This window comes from Centropristis striata, chromosome 15 (genome assembly GCF_030273125.1).
Source record: "Centropristis striata isolate RG_2023a ecotype Rhode Island chromosome 15, C.striata_1.0, whole genome shotgun sequence".
Classification (NCBI taxonomy): Eukaryota; Metazoa; Chordata; class Actinopteri; order Perciformes; family Serranidae; genus Centropristis; species Centropristis striata.
This window is the reverse complement of record NC_081531.1, coordinates 28,384,570-28,405,635: the sequence shown is the minus strand read 5'-3', so window position 1 is coordinate 28,405,635 and position 21,066 is coordinate 28,384,570. Positions and strand designations below refer to the sequence as shown.

The 21,066-nt window shown below is 41.7% G+C and overlaps 1 protein-coding gene across 1 annotated transcript in view; it reads left to right on the top strand.

Moving 5' to 3' along the window:
• LOC131986316 (rho guanine nucleotide exchange factor TIAM1-like) overlaps positions 1 to 21,066 on the top strand; it is a 65,186-nt gene that overhangs the window by 3,979 nt on the left and 40,141 nt on the right. The window contains exons 2-6 of the mRNA XM_059351203.1: positions 14,069 to 14,174; positions 16,296 to 16,957; positions 18,703 to 18,989; positions 20,105 to 20,377; positions 20,462 to 20,693. Of these exons, the coding sequence (XP_059207186.1) occupies positions 16,303 to 16,957; positions 18,703 to 18,989; positions 20,105 to 20,377; positions 20,462 to 20,693 (1,447 nt within the window). The 5' untranslated portion in view covers positions 14,069 to 14,174; positions 16,296 to 16,302. The remainder of the gene's footprint in view (positions 1 to 14,068; positions 14,175 to 16,295; positions 16,958 to 18,702; positions 18,990 to 20,104; positions 20,378 to 20,461; positions 20,694 to 21,066) is intronic.

Here is a 21,066-nt window from a genome sequence, read left to right as displayed (position 1 = left end):
AACTGTGCGCCTGTGGGTTCTCTGCATGTCTCTCTTATGCATTTGTCTGTCTCTCATCAATTCTCTGCTGCTGTCACTCGCAGCCCAGGACCAGACAGATATTGTTAAAGTCTGTTTTGGGAAAACCAAGACAAAACTGACAGCTGAGGGTGGAGAGACACTGAGCTGTTTTTCCTCTTCCCTGGTTTCACTGAGTAAGGCTAATTAAGGTGCCTGTTCTGTCACTGTTGCAGTCAATAGTAAGGGGGAATCCCTTTGCAGTGTAGCAGAGAGAATTTAAGGTAAAATTGACATTGTTTCATTCAAAGGCAAACAAGTGAAATAGGTTGGAAACCACTGGGATTTTCAATTATTTAAGCATACATGCATGTGTTTGTATTCCCAGTCCCTGGCCTTTTGAGACACAACCTTCTTGAGAATATGAGAATTGTGCAAGACAAGAGAGGCTGAATGAGTCAGTGGGAACATGTGACGTGTTTCCCTATGTGCGTCCGTTAGTAATGTCACTCGTCTGGTTGAGCAGGACTACAAGAGTTATTAGCGAGGTAGTGCGTAACATCAGGTGAAGAACATTTATTTCCTCCCACACTCAACATCAACCCCCCCGCCCGATAAGGAGAAGAAGAAGAAGATGCAAAAGGAGTGGGAGAAGCAGAAGGGGATGCCTCTAATTTGTGAAGGGGGTCTAGACGGGGGAGGGGGGTCTCTGAGCTGACATGAGCTGGCATGTTCACTCATTTCCTATCTTTTGTCTGTTCTGTGTCTGCTGATGAAATGGGAGTTTCTTCTTTCCTTCCTTCCTTCCTTCACTCCCTCTTTCTCTCTCTCTCTCTCTCTCATTCTTTCTTTTTTTCTCATTTGTCTCTCTCTTACTGCCTCTTGCTCCATCATCCCTCCTTCCTTCCTCCCTTGGTGTGACAGCATTGCCATCCCTGTCATGTCTGCCCATTATCTCTGATCAGTGTTGCGTTCCAGCCCACACATCGTCTCTGGCTGCCAACTGATGATGTGTAAATAAATGCTTCTGTGTGTGTGTGTGTGTGTGTACTCGTGTGTGTGTGTTTGTGCATGCATCTACATCTTATTTGACATACATAAGGTTAGATCTTCATATTTTTCTAGGGTGCCCTCAATTTAGAAGAGTAGCAGGGAAGAAAAAAGCAGGGGAAGGTGAATATGTATGATTTATTTTACTGAGCGATAAGCAAACAAAGGATGTGTGCTGTGCAAACAAGCTGATATGTGTAATGCCAAAGAATTTGAAAGGTGCTATAAGCTGGGTTAATGTGGAAGTGTGGTTTAACGGAAAAAGGAAGCAGGCATTGAGATGTTGCTACCTGAACAGGAAGGTGCCGTAAAAGACTTCAGAGTGAGAGAGTGGAAATACATTTGTGTGTGAAGTGCTGAGTAGGGATTTAAGAGAGGACTTACTGTGGGAGTGTGAAGAGTGTCTTCAAAGATTGTCTTTATGGTCTTTTTGCCGGAGGAGATTTGGGATTTCCTTTTGTTATATATATATATATATATATATATATATATATATGAAAATCTTTACACCCCCTAATTTGTGGGAGTGTTTTTGTGTGTGTTTTTCCAGCCAAGTTTACATCCATGTGACTGTGTAATCAAAGCAGAGGAAACCATTGTCTCGTTGTCTCTCCTCTCCTCTCCTCTCCTCTCCTCTCCTCTCCTCTCCTCTCCTCTCCTCTCCTCTCCTCTCCACCCCCCACATTACATTAGTTGCATAAAGAGAACGCTGACCAGCGACTCGGTGCTCATCACATAGTCACACTTCACGTTCCTGCTCGTTGACCTGGAAGTGATGCAGCAGGATCGGGCAAGGCTGCTTCAAAAGCCTGTATGTGCATTTGTAAGTGTGTGCATGTGCAAATATGTATGTGAATATGGGGTATTGACAAAAGCAAGGATGAAGGCTTACAGGCAGACCTGCATGGATTTTTTTGTTAGTTGGATTGAGTTTCTTTTGGGATAAAAACCCTGTGGTGAGTGCTGTATTAGGTTTCTATTGGACTGTGTGTTTTTTGTTATTGTCCTTTGGTGCGTTAGCTTTCAGACACGTGAATGTGTGTGCATGTGTGGTCAGATTGCCTTTGTCCTCTTCCCTCAGGCCGGCACTCAGATGTCAGTGAGTCGTGTGGAGCTAATACAGGTCACTAATGCACTGAAAGGGGAGTCTCTATTCAGCGTAGCCACTCAGAGCCCAAACAATAACCTCCAGCTCGAGCACAAGAGCTCAACTCCCAGGAAATGGACCCATTGACCTAGATCCAACCCCATCCACTGAAGAGACGCCACATTGCTGACACGTTCTTGACATCCTCGTCTCAGTGACAGTTATGTTTTTGCCACAATACATCATTTAAAAATTGGCAGAAATCCGAGGGGACTCTTCTCCCAAGAAGCCAGGGATTTAATTATGGATCAACAACCTTTATGACCTTTATAGTGACTAGAGTGACTAGAGTTCACCTTACATTTTTATGATGCTAAATGAATAATTCCTACCCTGGTGAGTAGAATAGGAAAATACAAGTTTCAGGAAAATACTGCTTTGTGAAAAGGGAAAGTAGTTTTCACAACCTGGAATTTGACACTACACCATAGGATGTAGCTTGTTTCTATATCGTGTTTCTACTCTATAACACATGGTTGGTGCTAAACATTAAAGCACTTAGATATTGCAGTTCTGTACTGTGTGTTATTGTTATAGGCACTTGTGGCCTAGAGGTTAGGAATTGGTCAGTTTGAATCCCAGGACTGACAGGTTAAGGACTGACATGCCCTTGAGCAAGGCACCTAACCCCCCTCCCACAGCTCTCTGGGTGAACAGAAAATGTGCTGCCCACTGCTCCTAAGCATGGTGTGTTCACTGGTAAAGACGGGTCAAATGCAGAGTCTGAATTTTCCCCTTTGTGGGACTAAGGAGGCAATCTTCATCTTAATTATGTTAGTCATTATAATGTCCAAATAGTACATACAGTATATACACAGTCCTTGGTTTCCTGCAAATAATTTAACCAAGAACCTAAAAGGTATCAAGGGACGTCACGTCTCAACAGACAAAATAAGCAATTTGAAGATAACTGAGGGGCCTGGGAAATTTGGATCTTTCACAATTTCCTAAGATTTTGTTGACTGAATGATCAATAACAAAGACAATGTAAATCATAAAAACAGCTGTGTTTTTAGTTTCGACCTCTGCGTGGGAAACTATGATACTACGATGTGTTATTTGCTGAGGTTAGTGAAGCAGTTTGTGGTTATTGAAATTTGAGGAACATTGGTGCAATGTTTTGGGTGTGTGTCCACTCTTATTCTACGAAATCTGTCACACCTTTCTGTGTGCACAGATGTTTGGGTGTGTGTGTGTAAAATAAATGAAGAAGTTGGTAGCAGGAGGGAGGGTTGTTTTTTCTTTGTTAACAAAATAGCAGACACCTGACAACAACAACAAATATGATCACCTTTTGAGCATTCCTCACCAAGTTGAATATTATCTTACCCCCTCAGCAGTGAAACCATACTGTATTGTTTTGGTGGTCTGTGTCCTCTGTTGGCCTGAGAGGCAGAGACACAACATAGTAAGCTGCTGTTTGTCTGTCACATTCTTGCTGAGCATTTCTTGCCCCCGTCTCTCACTGCACAGCATTGTCTCCTGTCTCTTCTTCAAGGGGGTGCTTTGTTTGCGAGCCGTGCTGTTGACTCAGGTGCAGGGATGTACTAAGATAACTTCCCCTTCCACCTCCCGCTGTCCCCCTCCCCCTCTCTGTGCAGTGCACCTCTGTGGTGCCACTAACTTCTTTCTTTACACTCCCTACTCACCTCTGTCAGGTTTATGGCTCTTTTCGCTGCAGGGTTCAGCTTGACTTTTGGTACCAGGTCCTTTTCTCTATCTGGTTTTCTGCAGATGGGCAGGACTCTCAGCAGATTACAGGTTACAATATTATACAATATATGAGCATGACCTTGATCGCTTTTTTCTCGCCCTCGATATCGTGTCAGGTTTTTGTTCACTGAAGAATGTCACCAACATTTTTGCCAACATGATGCATTTGGAACATTTTGGGTTTAAGATGACATAAGAAGACAATAATATCGTTTATCACGATCATCTTTGGGACAATTTATCATCCAGCAATATAAGTAATTGTGACGTGTGAAACTGCCTTTTGTTGGCGACCTAAAGCAGAGGAACATCTGCACTACAGGGTAGTTTTGCAGGCTAAAATCTGGGTTTAATTTAAAATAAATTGCAGCCACTATTGACGGTAGCTTCTCTGTTTAAAAATTGTGCATTCTCTCTGACCAATCAGAGGTCTGTGTTATAACTCCTTTACGTATTGGCTCATCTTGCTTGGAACCTCACCCAAGGTTGTAGCAATACAGTCCTGGGTACTATGCACAACTTTTCGTAATGGAAAACCAAAAAAACAACAAGCTGAGTTGAGTAGGGTCATACCATACAGTGGAAATGCAGTACTATACTGTCATAGTGTCTCCACTACTGCTTCTCCACCCATAATCTTTCTTCTTTCTACCCTCATTGTACCCTCAACACTTTTTCTTCCCTCCCTACCTGTCCTTGTGCGGTCATACCAAAGCCTCTCTCCTGCTCCCTGGTAATAATAATTAGGATAATACAAGAAAGGATTTGCAGAGCCTCAGCAAAAAACGTAATGAATAAAGTGATAACAGTTGATTAAAACCAGAGTAAGCGTATACCTGCGTATTGCAGGTAATCTGAATCTTTCACACCTGCACACATAAACACAATGTCCTCTTCACTAACCCTCTCCAGATAGTCTTACCCCAGTCATATCGTTACTGACAACAAATCGAGCCTGTTCACATCTGCCCTACTTTGAACTGACACAACATCTATCTCTATCAGCCCCTCAGGACCTATCAGCACCACTCCACCTCTTTACCTCTCATATCCCCTTCCACCTCAGCACACATCATTCATCTTTCTAGCTGTAGCCCAACACCAGCTAACAGCCTCTCATCCCCCTTTTCAACACCATCATTTTTTTTCAGACCCTTTTTCCTCTCTCATCCCATCCCCCTGTCTCAACCTCCCACCTCAATCAGTCTACCTCTGCCTAAAACCCTCTTATTGCCCTCTCTCTGCTCACTAACAGACCCTGTTATTTCGCCATCCCTTCAGCCTGCACAGAGCGGAATAGGAAGTATTACCTGCCAATTTGGCTCCATTCACACCTGTCTGTGACTGTCTGTGTGTGCCTATACATGTCGATGTCTGGCACAATTTGGTGCCAAAAATAGGTCATGTTAAATTTTAATCTTGGCCATTTTTTGCCCAAAATAAATGTAATTGCGGGTACTTCACGCTAATGCTAACAGATTACACTATTTACACTTAAAAATTAAACTTTATTAGCAACACTTCATTATTAGACCTTAATGAAGGGCATTGGAATTTCCCACAATAGCTGAGTTAAGGGGAAAAGAGGAGAAATAATGGGAGGGAATCCCCTTTTCAAGATGGCACAACAAGCCATGGCACTGCTCAATTATTTCAGGCTTAACAGCTCTTTACAGAATTGTGTCTTATCCCACTCCATTACTTTATTGCCATGTCAACCAAGCTGAGAGGAATTTGTTTCAGATAAAACAGAAAAACAGGATACACAATACAATCACAGCAGAAAAACCCAGTAACACAAACAGAACAGGAGTCCATCGGGGGCTAAAGTGCAAGATTGATAAAAGAGTCTATAAGGAGTCAGAAAAGTGCTGAACGTATTAAAAAAATAGTGCTAAGTTAGCTGTGATTTTTGCCTTCTTCATTGATCCAGTTTGTAGTTTGAGGCTGTTGAAATATCCCTTCATTATATCGATGCTTTTTTAAATAAGAAATTGCCTGATATGGACCAGGGAAAAACAAACTGACAATGGCTACGGATCGAACAAGTGAACAGAGTCTCCTTCATTACTTTAATAGTAGTGTGAAGGGAAAAATGAGAAAAGCTTGATGGAAACACCAAAATTGATAAAACTTTTGAAAATGTCAATAAAAGTTTGTACACTCGCTTGAGGTGTTTTTTGTCTTTTTCGAAAAATAGTTAATGCGCCAAACAGGAGATAAAAACTCTTTTTCCAAATTAGTAGCAAACATTGAACTCACTTGACTGATCAGCTGTTTCCTCTGACATGAAAGAACAATTATAAGTTGCCCAATTTAATCCAATTCCTGAAGACTTTTCTCCATTTTCTCAAAGTTGTCCGATTAGCAACTTCTTTCTTGTTGTTGTTTTGTCTCTGCTTCTTCTCCTGTTTACTGACGGATTAGCCTACAGCAACACATTACACTGCCATCATCTGACCAAAGTACTAATGCAGCTTTGCTTATTCTCTCTCAACCAGTTAATGGAAACATTCCTAATGCATATTTTCTTTAATGTGACATTTCAAAATTTCGCTTAAAAATTAGGTTAGACTTTAATGGAAAGCTGCCAACTGCAATCAAAATTACAAATCAAAATTAGATGCATGTATTCTAAATGTAAGGCATACATGTCTAAAAATACGCTAAACCCGAATAATATTGGCTAACCCCACATGTATCAATGAAAAAGTGCTACATTTGGAGTACAGCCTAATTCTGAATATGTTTACATGACCTATATCAAATTTTGAATATTGTCTTATAATGGAAAATTAGTGTGCCAGTAATTAAAGTCTGGCTGCTGTCTGCCATTAGAAAGCCCCAGTTGAGTCTAACTAATCTAAAAATGGGCTTGTGTGTTTCTTTTCCCATCACGTCTGAAGTCTCATGTCATTGCTCATATGTCATTTAAAGAAATTCAAACACGCTGCCACGTCCGCACTGTACTCTTCTTCTTTCGTAACGTCTCTCTCTATCTTATTTCCACACTCCCAGCCGCTCCTCCCCCAGGCTGCGTCGTGCCCCACAGGGTTTCTACGGTTACCAGCTGAATCTGGAGCACAGTCAATGTCTTGGCCCCTCTCCTCCTGGATAATTAAACAACACTTCTTGTACTGCCTCTCACATATTTGGAGCAGCAAATCACCACATGAATATTCAGTTGATTGGTTCTGATGACTGGGAGGCGATTGTCTGCGCAATCACTGTTTCATCAGGAAGAACTAGAGAGCGCTGATTGAGCAATGGCAAAAAAAAAGATGGAGAGGATTTATTAACATAAAAGAAAAAAACAAATGATAGTTCACTCTTGGTCATGCAACCTGATGCTTGATGATGGTCGTACTCCATAAACAAGAGGATTTCAAGTGGCAGGGTTACCTACAACAGAAGTCCAGGATTGATTTAATTGAGGCTTACACACCTTGATCTCCTCCTTCATCTCAGAACAAGCGGGAGAATAGACTGCTCTGATCATCCAGTATAAAGAGCCTCACATTAAAATATACATCTTGAAAGATCATAATGGAAGGTTTAAATCTATGGGGTTTCCTGTCTTTGGATTCATACAGGGACTTGCTGATCGCTGAGTTTGCACTCAGCAGCAGCGGCTCCAGAGTGGAGAGCGTCAAAAGCTACACACACTCATTGACTCTCCCGGGCCTCTCACTCAATGAAGGACTTGTGGTAGAAGGATTTTCTTTAAAATATGGTAATCCCTGACTGCACAGTGCTGCAGAGACAGGCAGCTGAAATCTGAGTTAAGGAGCGTACAGTGTAAGCTCCGAGAAAGACGGAGGACCGTATTTAATGAAGTTAGTGACACTTGAGGAGTAAAGTGGAGTGAATTGGCTGACACTAAATTCCACTGCCCTCCATCTTCTCCCACTTGATCCTCAGATGCCACACAGACACTGACCCAAAATCCAAAATCTATAATATGTGTCATTTTGCAGATGATATGCCTCTCTACATGGTTGTCTTTCCCCTGTTTTTAGATGTTTTAACTCCACTCTGTCACGTTTTTTTTTAATTTTAAACAGGAATCTGCATTGAATTTGCTTTGCTGCCACTATCATCAGAATCCTAAATTTCGTGTCTTTTTTCCCTCCACTTCTCTGTTATAAGATGACAAATAGAGGGGACCATAGTAAAGGAATAACAATCGTCTAATTTCCTCCCCGTTCCACTTTGTTCTGTCATTTTCCTGCCTTGCCCTCCTCTGTGGCCTCAAAATGAAAGGCGCTCTTTAGGAAGGAATTATAATTTGTCTCTCACCAGTTAAAAGAAATGAATGTTTGATTTAAGCAGCAGCCGAGACTCGATGCTTGCAGGCACACTGTTTGTGTATGTGTTTAAGCTGAGAGAGGGGGGATGTGGCGCGTGTCTTGTCAGATCCCGAAAGGATGAATAAGAAGCTAATCTCCCTCTTCCAGGGAATTCTACCAGTGATGTCTGAGACAGTCCCGTCTCACGGGGACTGTGGGAGTGCAGTGGAGTGTGCGCTCCCATCTCTACAATAGGATGTTTTCAGAGCATATCTCACTGTTATCTCAACACTGGATAGATATAGTTCCTCTTCAAATGTGAACAATGCACACACACCTAGGTGTGCACATGCAGACTCATGAATAAGTTCGTGATCCTGACTTATTTGGACCACTGAGCTTGCACCCAGTCCTGATTCACATGTATTCACTGTGTGTTTGTTATCTTCCAAAGCAGGTTTGCTAAATAACAACAAGGAAGTCCCGGCGTACATGCATGTGTGTTTGCAGGTGTGTGTGTGTGTGTGTGTGTGTGTGTGTTTCTGTAGGGGTGTGCAGTTGTGTATGCAAAACTGGGGGAGCATGGAGACGCTCTGATAAAACTGTCTAACAGATTCCCATGGTATTCTATTTTAGCTTGCTTGGAATGAAGTTTGCCCCATCCTGAAATTCCTTTGTTTACCCCCCAGAGAGAGAGAGTGTTAACCTCAGCAGCTTCATCCTCTGCCCTGAGGTAGGGGGTACGGTAACCATTTGAGGAATGTGAATGGTGCGGGAAAAAAGGCCTGAAGGGAGGGTGACTCCAGCAACTGCGTCATGTGTTTAGGGGTTAGTCACGGTCCGAGGGGGCAGTGAGCGGTCGGAGACATCCGTCAAGCTCAAAGCTTCTCTGGTTACAGAAGTGTCTAGACTACTGTTGCAACCTTCAATGTCTGTTTTACAGTTGGGCTATTGTCATTGGATTGTTTATTGGGTTGTCTGTGCCAGTGATTCTGGTACTTGTACCCCAGAAGGTACATGGACAGATTGCAGAGTAGCTGAACCTTAAAATTGTTTTAAATTCTGATATGATTAAAAATTATATATATCCATGTTAAGTCAGCTGCAACACATGAACAATTTATGTTGCAGTTATGTAAGAGTTTGTAAAAACTAGTTGAGCATGCACAGACGTTTGGCTTTAAGTACTGAGTAAACCATTCAAATGATCAGCTCAAAGTAAAGGATACAATGTTGAAATACAACCCTGATTCCAATGAAGTTGGGACACTGGAAAATTTAAATAAAACCAGAACTTTTCAGATTCAGAATTCAGTTTATATTGACAAACACATTTTTTTTATCAGTTTGTTTATTAAATATTGTCTTTGTACAATTTGCACAGCAACGTTTTGGTATTCAGGGTTGTAGTTAAATGGCGAATGGACGACATGAATATCGGAAGTGAAATCAGTTACACTGTTTACGTAAAAACATGATGCATAGAAGTTAAATTACGCTATTTTCAAAAACTATTGTTGACTTTTGTTTAGGCATGGGACTACACTGGTCTCCTGAGTGAAAGTCCTGGGTTTGTTTGACACGTCCACCCTAAGTGCGACTTTTTGTAATTTATAAACTACGTTTCTGTGTTCCTTTGCGTCCTCCTTCGATTTCACACGTACGTGACGTTATTGTTCATATTTTGTGCGGCCACTAGAGGGTGCCGCCAACAACACAGGGCCCTCATGAAAACATCCAAATCTGCTGTGTGCAACAGTTATTTATTGTGGTTAAAGAAGGCGGTTGTAAAATAAAGCCACACATGTATCATAAAGCTCTTCTAGACCACACATTTTTAAATGAGTAACATTTTGTAAAAGCAAAAACATTTACGATCTGTTATTGTCTTTTGTCAATTTCATAAGTTGACATCTGATTTTCAGCATGCAGTCTAGACTATGACAGGCTTATAAAAGCAATGAGACAGGTTTTGTTTGGCTTCAGTCACAGTACAGTAGTGCACATCCACGTCATGTGTGGTTTGAATCTGCAGAGCTGAGCGGTGTGTCATGTAGGGCGGAGCTGTGAGACAGGTGCAAAGATGAAAAGATTGGCGGGGGGAAGTAGGGTGTGCCGTCTCCGTGGCTGTTCTGACAGGCCTTTGGTATTTTTCCAAACAGTATGAGAGCATGTGTGTGTGTGTGAGTCGGAAAACCTGCTCACATTTCTCTTGGGATTATGCAGGTGTGTGTGACTGGAAGCATGTCTGCCTTTGTACTTGCTCTCTATTGTATTGCCGCCAAAAACTTGCGTGTGCATGTGTTCACGTGTAAGGTGATAGACGTGAGAGCCTATAGGTGCTGAGCATCTTTCTAACGCAACCATGGCGATGTTGCAATATGACTTTGACAGCAGTACACAGTTGTATCTGACAGCGTAGTTAAGTGGCAGATTCAGTCCCAGTACAATGTTCAACCCTGTCTCTGTCTCTCTCTGATCCTGTGTCCATTATACTCAGCCGTAAAAGCTTTCCTCAGTCCTCTGAAACGAGCAAATCTGCTATTTTAACATGTTGCGGTAAATTTAGTACGTAAAAAAAATCAGACGAGTTTAAAATAAAGCAAGGGGAGTTTCTTATTTTAGAGTTTTTAAGCAGGATGGAGTTGTTTTCATCAACATTGTGTGTGCTTGTGTGTATGTCTGCATGGTAATGATGCTTTGGCTGCTGTTGCGCAGGCCATTGTATTAATACACTCCCAATGTGTTAATATACTGCAGAGCGAGAACGAGAGACGGAGAGATGGAGAGACGGAGAGAAAGAGAGCGAATAATTATGTTTCCCCCTTTTGTCTCGGCTCCCTCAATTAAGCCCGAAGAGAGGCAGCCAGAGCACATGTCTACTTATCCACTTAAAGCTTGGCAACAATAGGACCCCCCAATTTGTCTCTGTCTATCTCTCCCTCTCTCTCGTCTTTCCTCCTCCCCCTGTTTTCACACTTTCCTATACCAAACTTCTATTCATAGCACAGGACCCCCAATATGTTTTTTCCCTCCTTCTCCTCCTCTGTCTGCACCAACCTCATGCATTTCGCCTCCAGCCTCGCCTCACCTCTCAGCTCTACGTGGGTTTAGCAGAGCTCTTCCTCCCCTCCCCCCCTCTCTCCCTGATACCCCTCTCCCTCTTCCTTGCTTTGCTGCAGGGCACGGGGAGAGGAAAAACGAAGAGACTAAACATTTTAGACTGTACACCGCCAGAGGAAAGGCAGCGGTTTGATTTCCCCTGTGTTGTGTCAGACAGGATTGTTTTGTTTGTTTGGCCTGCATGTGTTTTTTTCACCTCCACTACACTGAACCCAGAAAGATAGACATATAGATGAACTATAGGGCTTGGAAACAGCAATGAAAGGTCAATTTAACCAAACGTTCTCAGTAGTTAAAGATCATATTTGTGTGTTTTTTTTTTATGTTTTAAGTGTGTATGTTGATAGCCATTGTTGTGCTTTCCATTCACCCATGATGTATAAAACATTTTAGTTTAACCCTCTGAGTCTCAAGCTGTTTCAGGGCTTTATTTTGCTGTTTGCTCATTTTGTGAATTATAGCACAACAGCATTATAATGACATAAATCATAAAAAAAAATCCAAGTTGAATTTCTTTGTTAAATTATTATCTTTTTTTTTATATTATAAAATCACAATTTTTCCATGTGTCACAAATATTTGAAAACTAAATTGGTTACACATATGCTACAAATATTGAACTATTTGCATTTTTACAACCTCTACTTGCAACCTCTCCTGTCCTCTCCTCTCTGCTCTGTGCAAAAGTGAATATTTGTCACATGACTGTATGTCCCAGCAAAATCAATCATGGCTTCAAAATGTCACTGAGGAGAGCAGAATTTAATGTTTTTAACAGGATCCAGTTATTCCAAATGGTTTATTTTTGGCCATATTTTAAGTGAGATATGTAGAATAAAGTGATTTTGACTAAAATATCCCAATTTTAAGTTTAAGTTTGGTTACTTTTTCGAATAGAAACTTCCATAAGCGATGATCCATAAAAGGACTGGACAATAATGCCTGTTTTTACAGTTTCTTTGTAGGATTAACAACATATTTTTGACAATCTTTTCAAGAAAACATACTTATGTACATATTAAAACAACAACAAATTACACTGATGCCAAATTCAAAGGAAAGCAGAATTAGGTCCAATATAAATACCCAGCTCTTGTACTGCATCGCGTGTGCAGGATACTGTGTGTGTTTCTGTTTGTTTTGGGGCGGTGGGTGGCCAGCATGTGGGCTGGTATTAGCCTCATCAGGCCAGATGAGATGGAGGAGGGATGAGAAATAAAAAGGGTGGAGGGAGAGGAAGAGGAGGAGAAGTATCAGGGTCAAGTTTATCTTATGTAACCGCTTTCCACATCTGCGGAGAAATGTGCTGCAGTGGCTCCAATAGTTCAAATACATGAACACCCATGCTGGTGTGGTGCAATGTCAGGGTGGACTGGTTCAACAGAACACAGTGTATGGTTTCCATGCTCTTGCGTTCCCTTCTCGTATTGCCCTTCCTACTTCTCTTTTTCTGAACTCTCATTTCTGTGTTTTTTCCCAGAACTGTAACAGTTGATTAATTGCATGTCTCCCCAAGAGAATAAACAAATGAACAGTTCATTATCTGATTATTATTATTTATAACAAAAGCAGTGGCTTCAGGCAAAGTTTGGTGAAAGTAACACCTTGTACTGAGGCCAGCCAGCGCTGCAGACCTGAGGGAACAGATGCTTCTTTTGCATTTTGAAAAAAAAAAGGCTAGATGAAATTACTCACCAGATGTGAAGGATCTGAACAGACTGTGCTGATTGACATCTGCTTGTTTTGCAGTTGATAAAGGCTGGATTTCTCCCTCTCTCTTTTAGTATATGACAGTGAAATGATTTATTCTCCATTATAGACTCATCAGAACACAAACAAATCTGACAATAGTGTTTGCAGTATTGAGGGCAGCAGTCAGGCTGTGATGAGGCTACTGAATCATCTATATCTGCCTCATTCTACATACAAATTACATTTTTCAAATCTTTTTGTGAACTGAAAATGCATGCAAAACTACACACAATGCTTGCACTTGCATACCTTCACACTATACATAGCACATTATGGAAATCATGGTCTACTCTAAGCAGCTCAGGGCTGGTATTAGGGAAAATTAGGTCGTGTTGGCAAGGATCATTTAATTGAGTCTTAAGCAGCAAATCACTCTCAATAGCTGCTTTCATGTCCTGTCATTTAACCAACAGTGTGTGTGTGTGTGTGTGTGTGTGTGTGTGTGTGCGCCTCTTTGTCTGCAGGAAAACATGGGGTGTTATCCCAAAATGTGCACATGCCTGTACATGCCCGTATGGTTTCAGGTTGGCAATGAGTTTCAGGGTGCTGTTCAAAGAAATTGTGGTTGTTTGTGAGTTTTTTCTTCCCCCTCAGGCTCAGACAATACCTCTGCCTTTTGTTTCTGATGATCTGTGAGTTTGTGTATGTGTGTATTTTTTAATGTGTACTTTTTGTGTACTTAACAGTTTTTCTGTTGTTACTTGCCTCACTGCATTATCTTAACTCCAGGCTTACTGACCACAGTGTCCTTTCATTCCCTTTTATCCTATAGACTCCCTCTCTAGTGGGCTTCACAGCTTTTCCTTTCAACTTTACCTCACCCGCTTTATGTGACGTACCTGACACATCCTCTGCAGCGGTTTCAGAGCTACCTTCCCCTTCTCGTCTTCTCTCTCCTCCTCTGTGTGTGTGTGTGTGTGTGAGTTTGACACACAGGGTCACTTTGAAGTTGTGAGAGCTCCACTGAAACACTTCTCTCTCTTCTTGTTCCTCTCAGGGCAAACTGACACCAGCCTTTGAGGATGTTTGGAGGATCATGCGGTCTGTGAGAGATGACACCGCACTGATGTGGAGACGCTAGTGATGCTGCTATTTAACCACAGGTAACCACAGTTTGTACACCTTTAATTACTGCAAAAAAGGTCTAAAAAGTATTACCCTTGTGTTCTCCTAACTTTCTGTATACACCATTTGTCCTAAGGGTAATAAATGACCCACCATCACTAAACCCTTAAATAAAGCAGCTTAATTGAATTTCAACACCCAAATCTATTTTGCATGAAGAAACAACCTTTTCATCACAAACTTTGTGAATATCTAGGTCTACCCCCTTATAGTGCAGAAAAACTGGATTCAATCAGTGCAATCCACTTGTTTTTTTGTTTTTTTTTAAGTCATTGTTATTACTTAAGGTTCTGCATGGGTGTCAACATAATTTTTTAGCAAGCGTGCATGGTTTTTATTGTTTTTGTGTTCAACAATGACCCCTAAGACAAGATTTGTACCTTGTATATGTACAGCTTTCATAGAAATAGGAATAAAGGCAATGTTTTACTTTTTCTCATGTTGGGTTCAATCTAGGAAAAGTAATTGAATTTCAAGTTGAAAATAGATCATTAAGGGGGGTTTCCTCTGCTGTTAAACGTAGTGGTGGGTCATTTTTGTATTGAATTGTAAAATCTGAGTCTTCTTTTACGTGTTTCTGTCATTTTTTGAGGTTTTCATTGTCAAGGCAAGATTAAATGAAACTAAAATCACATTTTTACTTGTGAGAAGAGAATTTTGTGTCTGCAGTTTGAGCCCACACTGAGAACCTGATGGTGTGGGTTTGATGATGTGTGACTCACAGAGGACCAACTGATCTGACAGCAGTTGACTCAGCAGCTCTGTGTGCTTATATAACAGCGAGCATGAGGCCATGCAGAATACTAGGATAACTTTATGATCAGCAGAACGCGGTTAAAAACTGATTTCTTTGATCATCGTAACTGTTTTGGGAATAGGGCTAATGAATAATTTTTACATAAAGTGAGGGAGAGAAGTGCTGCAGATCCAACCGAGTCATTCCACATCCCGCTGCTGCAGTGCGGCTTCGAAGACTTAAATTCATCAAAGTTTAAATGTACATGACTTAAACTGAAACATAACTTTTAAAAGTACAAGAAAGGAGTTTTAAATTTTATATGTATTTGTGGTTGCTGACAAAAATTAATGAGATTTTGATGCATTCTGAATGGGACAACACCATAAAAACCCAAAGGAAGCCTGTGAACTGTGTTTGTGGTCTAAATCTATTTTTAATTGACTTCATATTAAGGTCAGTTAATGTCGGACAAAACTGGCAGGGGAAAATCCACCTAAATTTTGGATATCTAATCCTCGCTCTCATCTGCCTGACAGCTCAACTTAACAAGACATTTAAAGAGATCCTGGATACCTCTGACTTACCACAGATAATTAATGGGCCATCAAATGTTACTCACTCACCCAGCACAGAGATTGACCTAGTTTCCAGCAATAAATGTGAGAGAATCAACATGTCATTAGAGGATTTAAAGGACAAGGCCTACAGTTTGGTAATGGCTTGAAAGCAGATATCACTCAGTAATTAAAAAAAGCCTCTTTTACAACACTTGTATTAAGGCTTTGGTATGGAGTTTAGGGGTTTAGTTTGAGTTTATTTTTCCTCTTACCTGTTCTTTAGTGTTATGCACCAGATTGTTTTTGTGTGGGTTTTGGAGATAGAGGCCGTAGAGATGTTTCCCTTCGCTCAAATATAATGGAACGACTTTTAGTCCTCAAATGCAAAAAAAAAAAAAACTTTTAACCAACAGCAGGTTATCGAGGGAAAACTCTTACTTAATGGCTTACTGGTTGTATAATAAGGCCATGCAGAATAAGGCATTAAAAACTAGTTAATAATGACTAATTAAGAGCCAATATGTTACTTATTTGCATGCTGATAAGCAACTAATTAATGTTGAATATGTGTTACTGAAAATAAACACATTTTATTTTTGGGTGAACTGTCCCTTTAACATAAATGTAGAAAGCACTTGTTCAGTTTGATATGAGTTCAGGTGATCAGTGTAGCAGGTAATGAATACAGATATTAGATATAGATCACACAAAGTGCATATAGTAGTTAAAAGAATGAGTCATAACCTAAATAAAAAATATAATAGGAACATTTATAATGTGTATGTTTCATCCTTGATATACAGTTGAATCATGGGAAATGTGGAGAGTCAGAATGGGGACAGCGGGTTCTACGGCGATGCGAGCGGACATCTCTCCCGCAAGCACACGTCCCGGTCACTCCGTCTCTCCAGCAAGCAGCCAATCACCCGCCGTCCCCGGCACTCTTCTTCAGTGAAGCAGGAACACAGAAACTCTGATGCCTCGACTCGCTCCTCCAGCACCCCGAGCATCCCACAATCCTTAGCAGAGAACGGACTGGAACCCTTCAACGCCGCAGATGCGTTTGAGGAGTTCGTCATCAACCCTCACTGGACACAACGCGTAGCAATGACAATGAGGCCGGAGTCCTATCAGCACGACGACGACCCCTTGGCCACGCCGACTCCTGAAACCTCAGAGGCGGACACTGTCGCTCAGGATGGAGGAGAGGACTCCACGGGGGAGGGAGAGGGGGAGGGAGACATTGTGGGTGAGGAAAGGTACCTCCAGCGGATGACTGAGGGACCGCGGGAGGGAGGGAGTTTTAAAAAGAAGAGGTCCAAGTCAGCGGACATGTGGAGAGAAGACAGCCTGGAGTTCTCTCTGTCTGACCTGAGCCAGGAGCATCTGACCAGCACTGAGGAGATGATAGATGGAGGTGAAGAAGAAGAGGAGGAGCAGTTCACTTCCTCTAGAGGCAATGCAGGTGAGGATGGTAAACACACACACTCATCATACAGAATACACATCTAATGTCCTCAGAATCATTCAAAAGCACAAGCAGACTGCACCATAGGCCCAAGAACCAAGAGAAAACTTTTTGAAAATATTTTTAAAAATCTCCTCATGACATATGGACTTAGTATTTGTCTAGAATATGGCCAAAATCAGTGGCATATCATCACTATTTAATATGTGGAATATCATGTAGAGATCAAGTCAAGTGTAGTTTATTTGTCCCAACTTGGGCAATTTGGTTGCAGTCTAGGTGTATAAAAGACATAAAAAACAATACATTCCAACACACATACATACAACAGATCACAGCCTCGATATATCTATTTTGTTTTATATAACAAAACAAAACAAAACAAAACAAAAAGTGCAACAAAAGGCAATTCCAGGTGAAATGTCAACCACGTAGATCCCCAACACCAACATCAACAACATCATCATCATCGTCAATATCAAACTCATCGTCATCGTCATCATCATCATCATCAACATCAACATCAACATCAACATCAACATCAACATCAACATCATCGTTCAACCAGGTTCAGTTCCCTAATGGAAGTGGGGATAAATGATATAACACCAGGAGATATTCTGACTTTGTTATTTACCCGAAATTAATTAGATATGTAGCTTATCAAAAGTTTGAATTATTGGTCATGATATGCAATATGTCAGGGACAATACTGAGTCAGTATTTGTAGTACGGGAAAATACAGTGTCCAGGTGCTTCCAGCATATGTTTAACTCCAATATCCAGATATGGACCATGTTACAAATATGAAGATATATGTTTTCTTTGTACTCTCGACATCATTGCAAATGAGAGGTTGCCCTCAATGATTCCTCGAGAAAATAAATAAAGGATAAATTAAAAATAAAAATAAAAATCCATACTCAATATGTAGCCTACGGTACTGTCCAGATGTGTGGATATTTCAGCAGGCTACAAACAAAGTTACGTGAAGTTCAAATAAACAAAAAAAAAACAGCTTCATATTTTCTTAATGCGGTCTGGTTACAAAGACTACCATTGTGACCAGAAGTAAAATTGTGCTTTACATTAAGTCTCGACTGACATGTTGCTTTTCCCATCTTGAATCAAAACAGTGGATATGGAAGAGATTAGAGTGATGACTGATGGTTTAGAAAAAGGTTCATATATATGTATATCTGCAGGGGTTGTAGCTTCAAATGATTCACTCCACAGGTGGTGAGGGGGAGGAAGGTGGGGAAAATTGCACCAAGATATTCATGGAGTAGGGAGAAATGATTTCAAGGAACTCTACTGATTGAAGGTTAGCTGCCATCCATCAGATGCAGCAGTTCAGTTGATCACAGGGTTGATAGCTCAACTGGCAAAGTGCTGGAGCCGCTGAACATCAGCGCGACAGCAGGCGGTAGCTCGAAACTGAAATGATGTAGGTCTAAGTGCCGCCCAACTCACACACACACACACACACACACACACATGCACACACGCACACACACACGCACACACACACACACTCACAAAAATCATACAGAAGGATACAGACACACATGGAGAAGGTTAATTTGCACGTCAGATGTGGTAAAGTTATGCAAAAGTAACTGACAGTAATCAGAATGCACTAACCTCACCTTGCTCACAAACACTCAAATTCACACACTTCCCTGCAATAACCACCTGTGTGTGTGTATGTGTGTGTGTGTGTGTGTGTGTGTGTGTTCCAGGCTCAGCTGAAAGGGCATCGTCTCTGGACCATCTGTGCAGCCAGCAGAGTCCTGGCCTCAGGGGGCAGAGGAGCCGCTACGCTAAAAACCGAAGAGAAGCCCAGTGCGATGGAGATGGAGAAGGGGAGGAGGGCTTGATGTCTCCAACTGAGGAGGACGGCGGTGGGTACGGAGCATTCACGCTCCCCTGCCGACGCTCCCACTGCCTGTCAGAGGGCTTGGCAGGGCTCGGCATCCCCGCTGCACCGCGCCCTGCTTTCCAGGGACGCCGGGCACAAACCACTCAGGTTAGACCACAAAACATACAAAACAGATGAATCATTACACTTCCTTCTGTACTTTTTTGTTGTTTTATGTCTCTTAGACCCCTAAATGCAGAATGATAAAGCACTTTGTTTACCAGTAGCATCCAGGAAGTTCAGGGGGTTCACAGACATGACAGAGGACAGCAATTAACATTTTGTTTACAAGAGGGACGCTTCCTGTGTGTGCTCATGCTGTGCACTTGTGTGTGTGTGCACATTTTATGCATGCACATCCAAGGATGCGTGTATATTTGTGTATCAGGAGAAAGGGATTACAAGGAGTCAGATAGAAAATTGCTGTGGGGCTACTTGTCCAACGCTGACCTGGTTTCTCCATTCCCCCTCCAGAAATTAAAGCATTAAAGCATAATAGCTTTCATACCCCATTCACCAACCACACACACTGTCCTAATATGCATTATTGTGCACACAAAAGACATTTTGAACATCATTTGGGAGTTTTTTTGTTATGATATAAAAAAGCAGTTGCACCCAGAGGATAAAAGAGGAGGAAAAGTCAGTGTCATGTTTCATCACGCTAATTAATAAGTGATTCAATGAACAAACTACAGGTTAAAGAATGTTCATGTGTTGTCTGTAATTTTCATGTGTCATTGATTTTTTTTAAAAGTTACCAAATAAGAAGGAATTACTAAAATAGCTAACCAGGCTTTTCTTTCAACTCATTCCCAGAACCCCCAAGCACCCTTGGATAGCAGAGCACCCTAAGTGCTTATTATAAATTCATCTAGCCAGGCTTAGAGGGTTGTTAGACCGGATATAAATAGATCAACAACCCAGCAAAACAAAGAGAAAAAATAACAGAGGAAGACTCAGTTTGTTAAAAGAAAAGTGTGAAAGCACAAAGAACCTCTCGCTCAAAGTGAAAAGCTTTTTTTTATAGCAGGAATGCATGGCAAAGCATGTGCAACCACCCACATAGATAAACACACAAATATAAACCCAGAATCCCCTTGTGGAGCATAAGCTGTTTGTTGTACATATTTTGGCTAACAAAAATATATCAGTTTCTGTATAAGTATTAATAATTCATCAGTAAATCAGTTCTGTCTCCACCCTGTTTCTCTGTCTGACAGGACATCTCGGGTGTTTTGGGCGAGGGAAGTGAGTATGGCGACAGTGGCATCGATGGCGTCACCACAGAAATAGACGGGGATGGAGAGTTGGTGTCACGTCGCTGTAAGGCCATGTCGGCCTCTTTCTCAGTGTACTCGGCTACCGAGAGCAGCGTGTTCAACGGGAGCGACAGCGGGAGCAGCAGTGCAGGAGGAGGAGAAGGACGAGGTGGCGAGGGAGGAAGGGGAGGAGTGTATGAGAATTTCCGGAAGGAGCTGGACAATCAGGCCTGGGTTAGTTACGCTGCGTTTGCCTGTGTTATTCTTCTCGTAATACAGGTTTGTTATCACTCAATTTTCCCTTTATTGTCTTGTCAGACGCATCAGGGCAGGGACTGCACGGAGGAGGCCGGCTCCGCTGTGAGTGATGAGCAGAGCAGCGGCACGCTCAGTAGTGCATATCCATCGGACACTCTGATTGGCTGTGCACAAGGCACGGTCAGGAAAGCAGGAGCTCTGGCGGTGAAGAACTTCTTGGTTCATAAAAAAAACAAGAAGGTGGAGCCTGCAACAAGGCGCAAGTGGAAACACTACTGGGTCTCTCTGAAAGGTGAGCTTAGACTTATGTAACGTATACTTTTATGTTAAAGACATTTTTTTGCAGCCATGTCACATTCAGATAAACATCGTAACGTGACTCCAGCTTGTTTTCATCTCTCCCTCTGAAGGACTGTAATCACATCAGTCTTAACACAGTCCATGCCCTTGGTTGTCACCTCTACTGTGCTCTCCCAGCCTCCTATGCGTGGCCTTACAATTCCTCTCTTCAGCTTCATCCCAATTTAATTTTACGGCGGCAACCGTGTCCAATCTAATCTCGACCTTGTGAAATGCATAAGATACAGCAGCTGCATTCCTGACTGTCTCCTGTCCTCATATCCACCAACCTAAAGAGAAATAAACAGACTTTCTCATAGTATTTC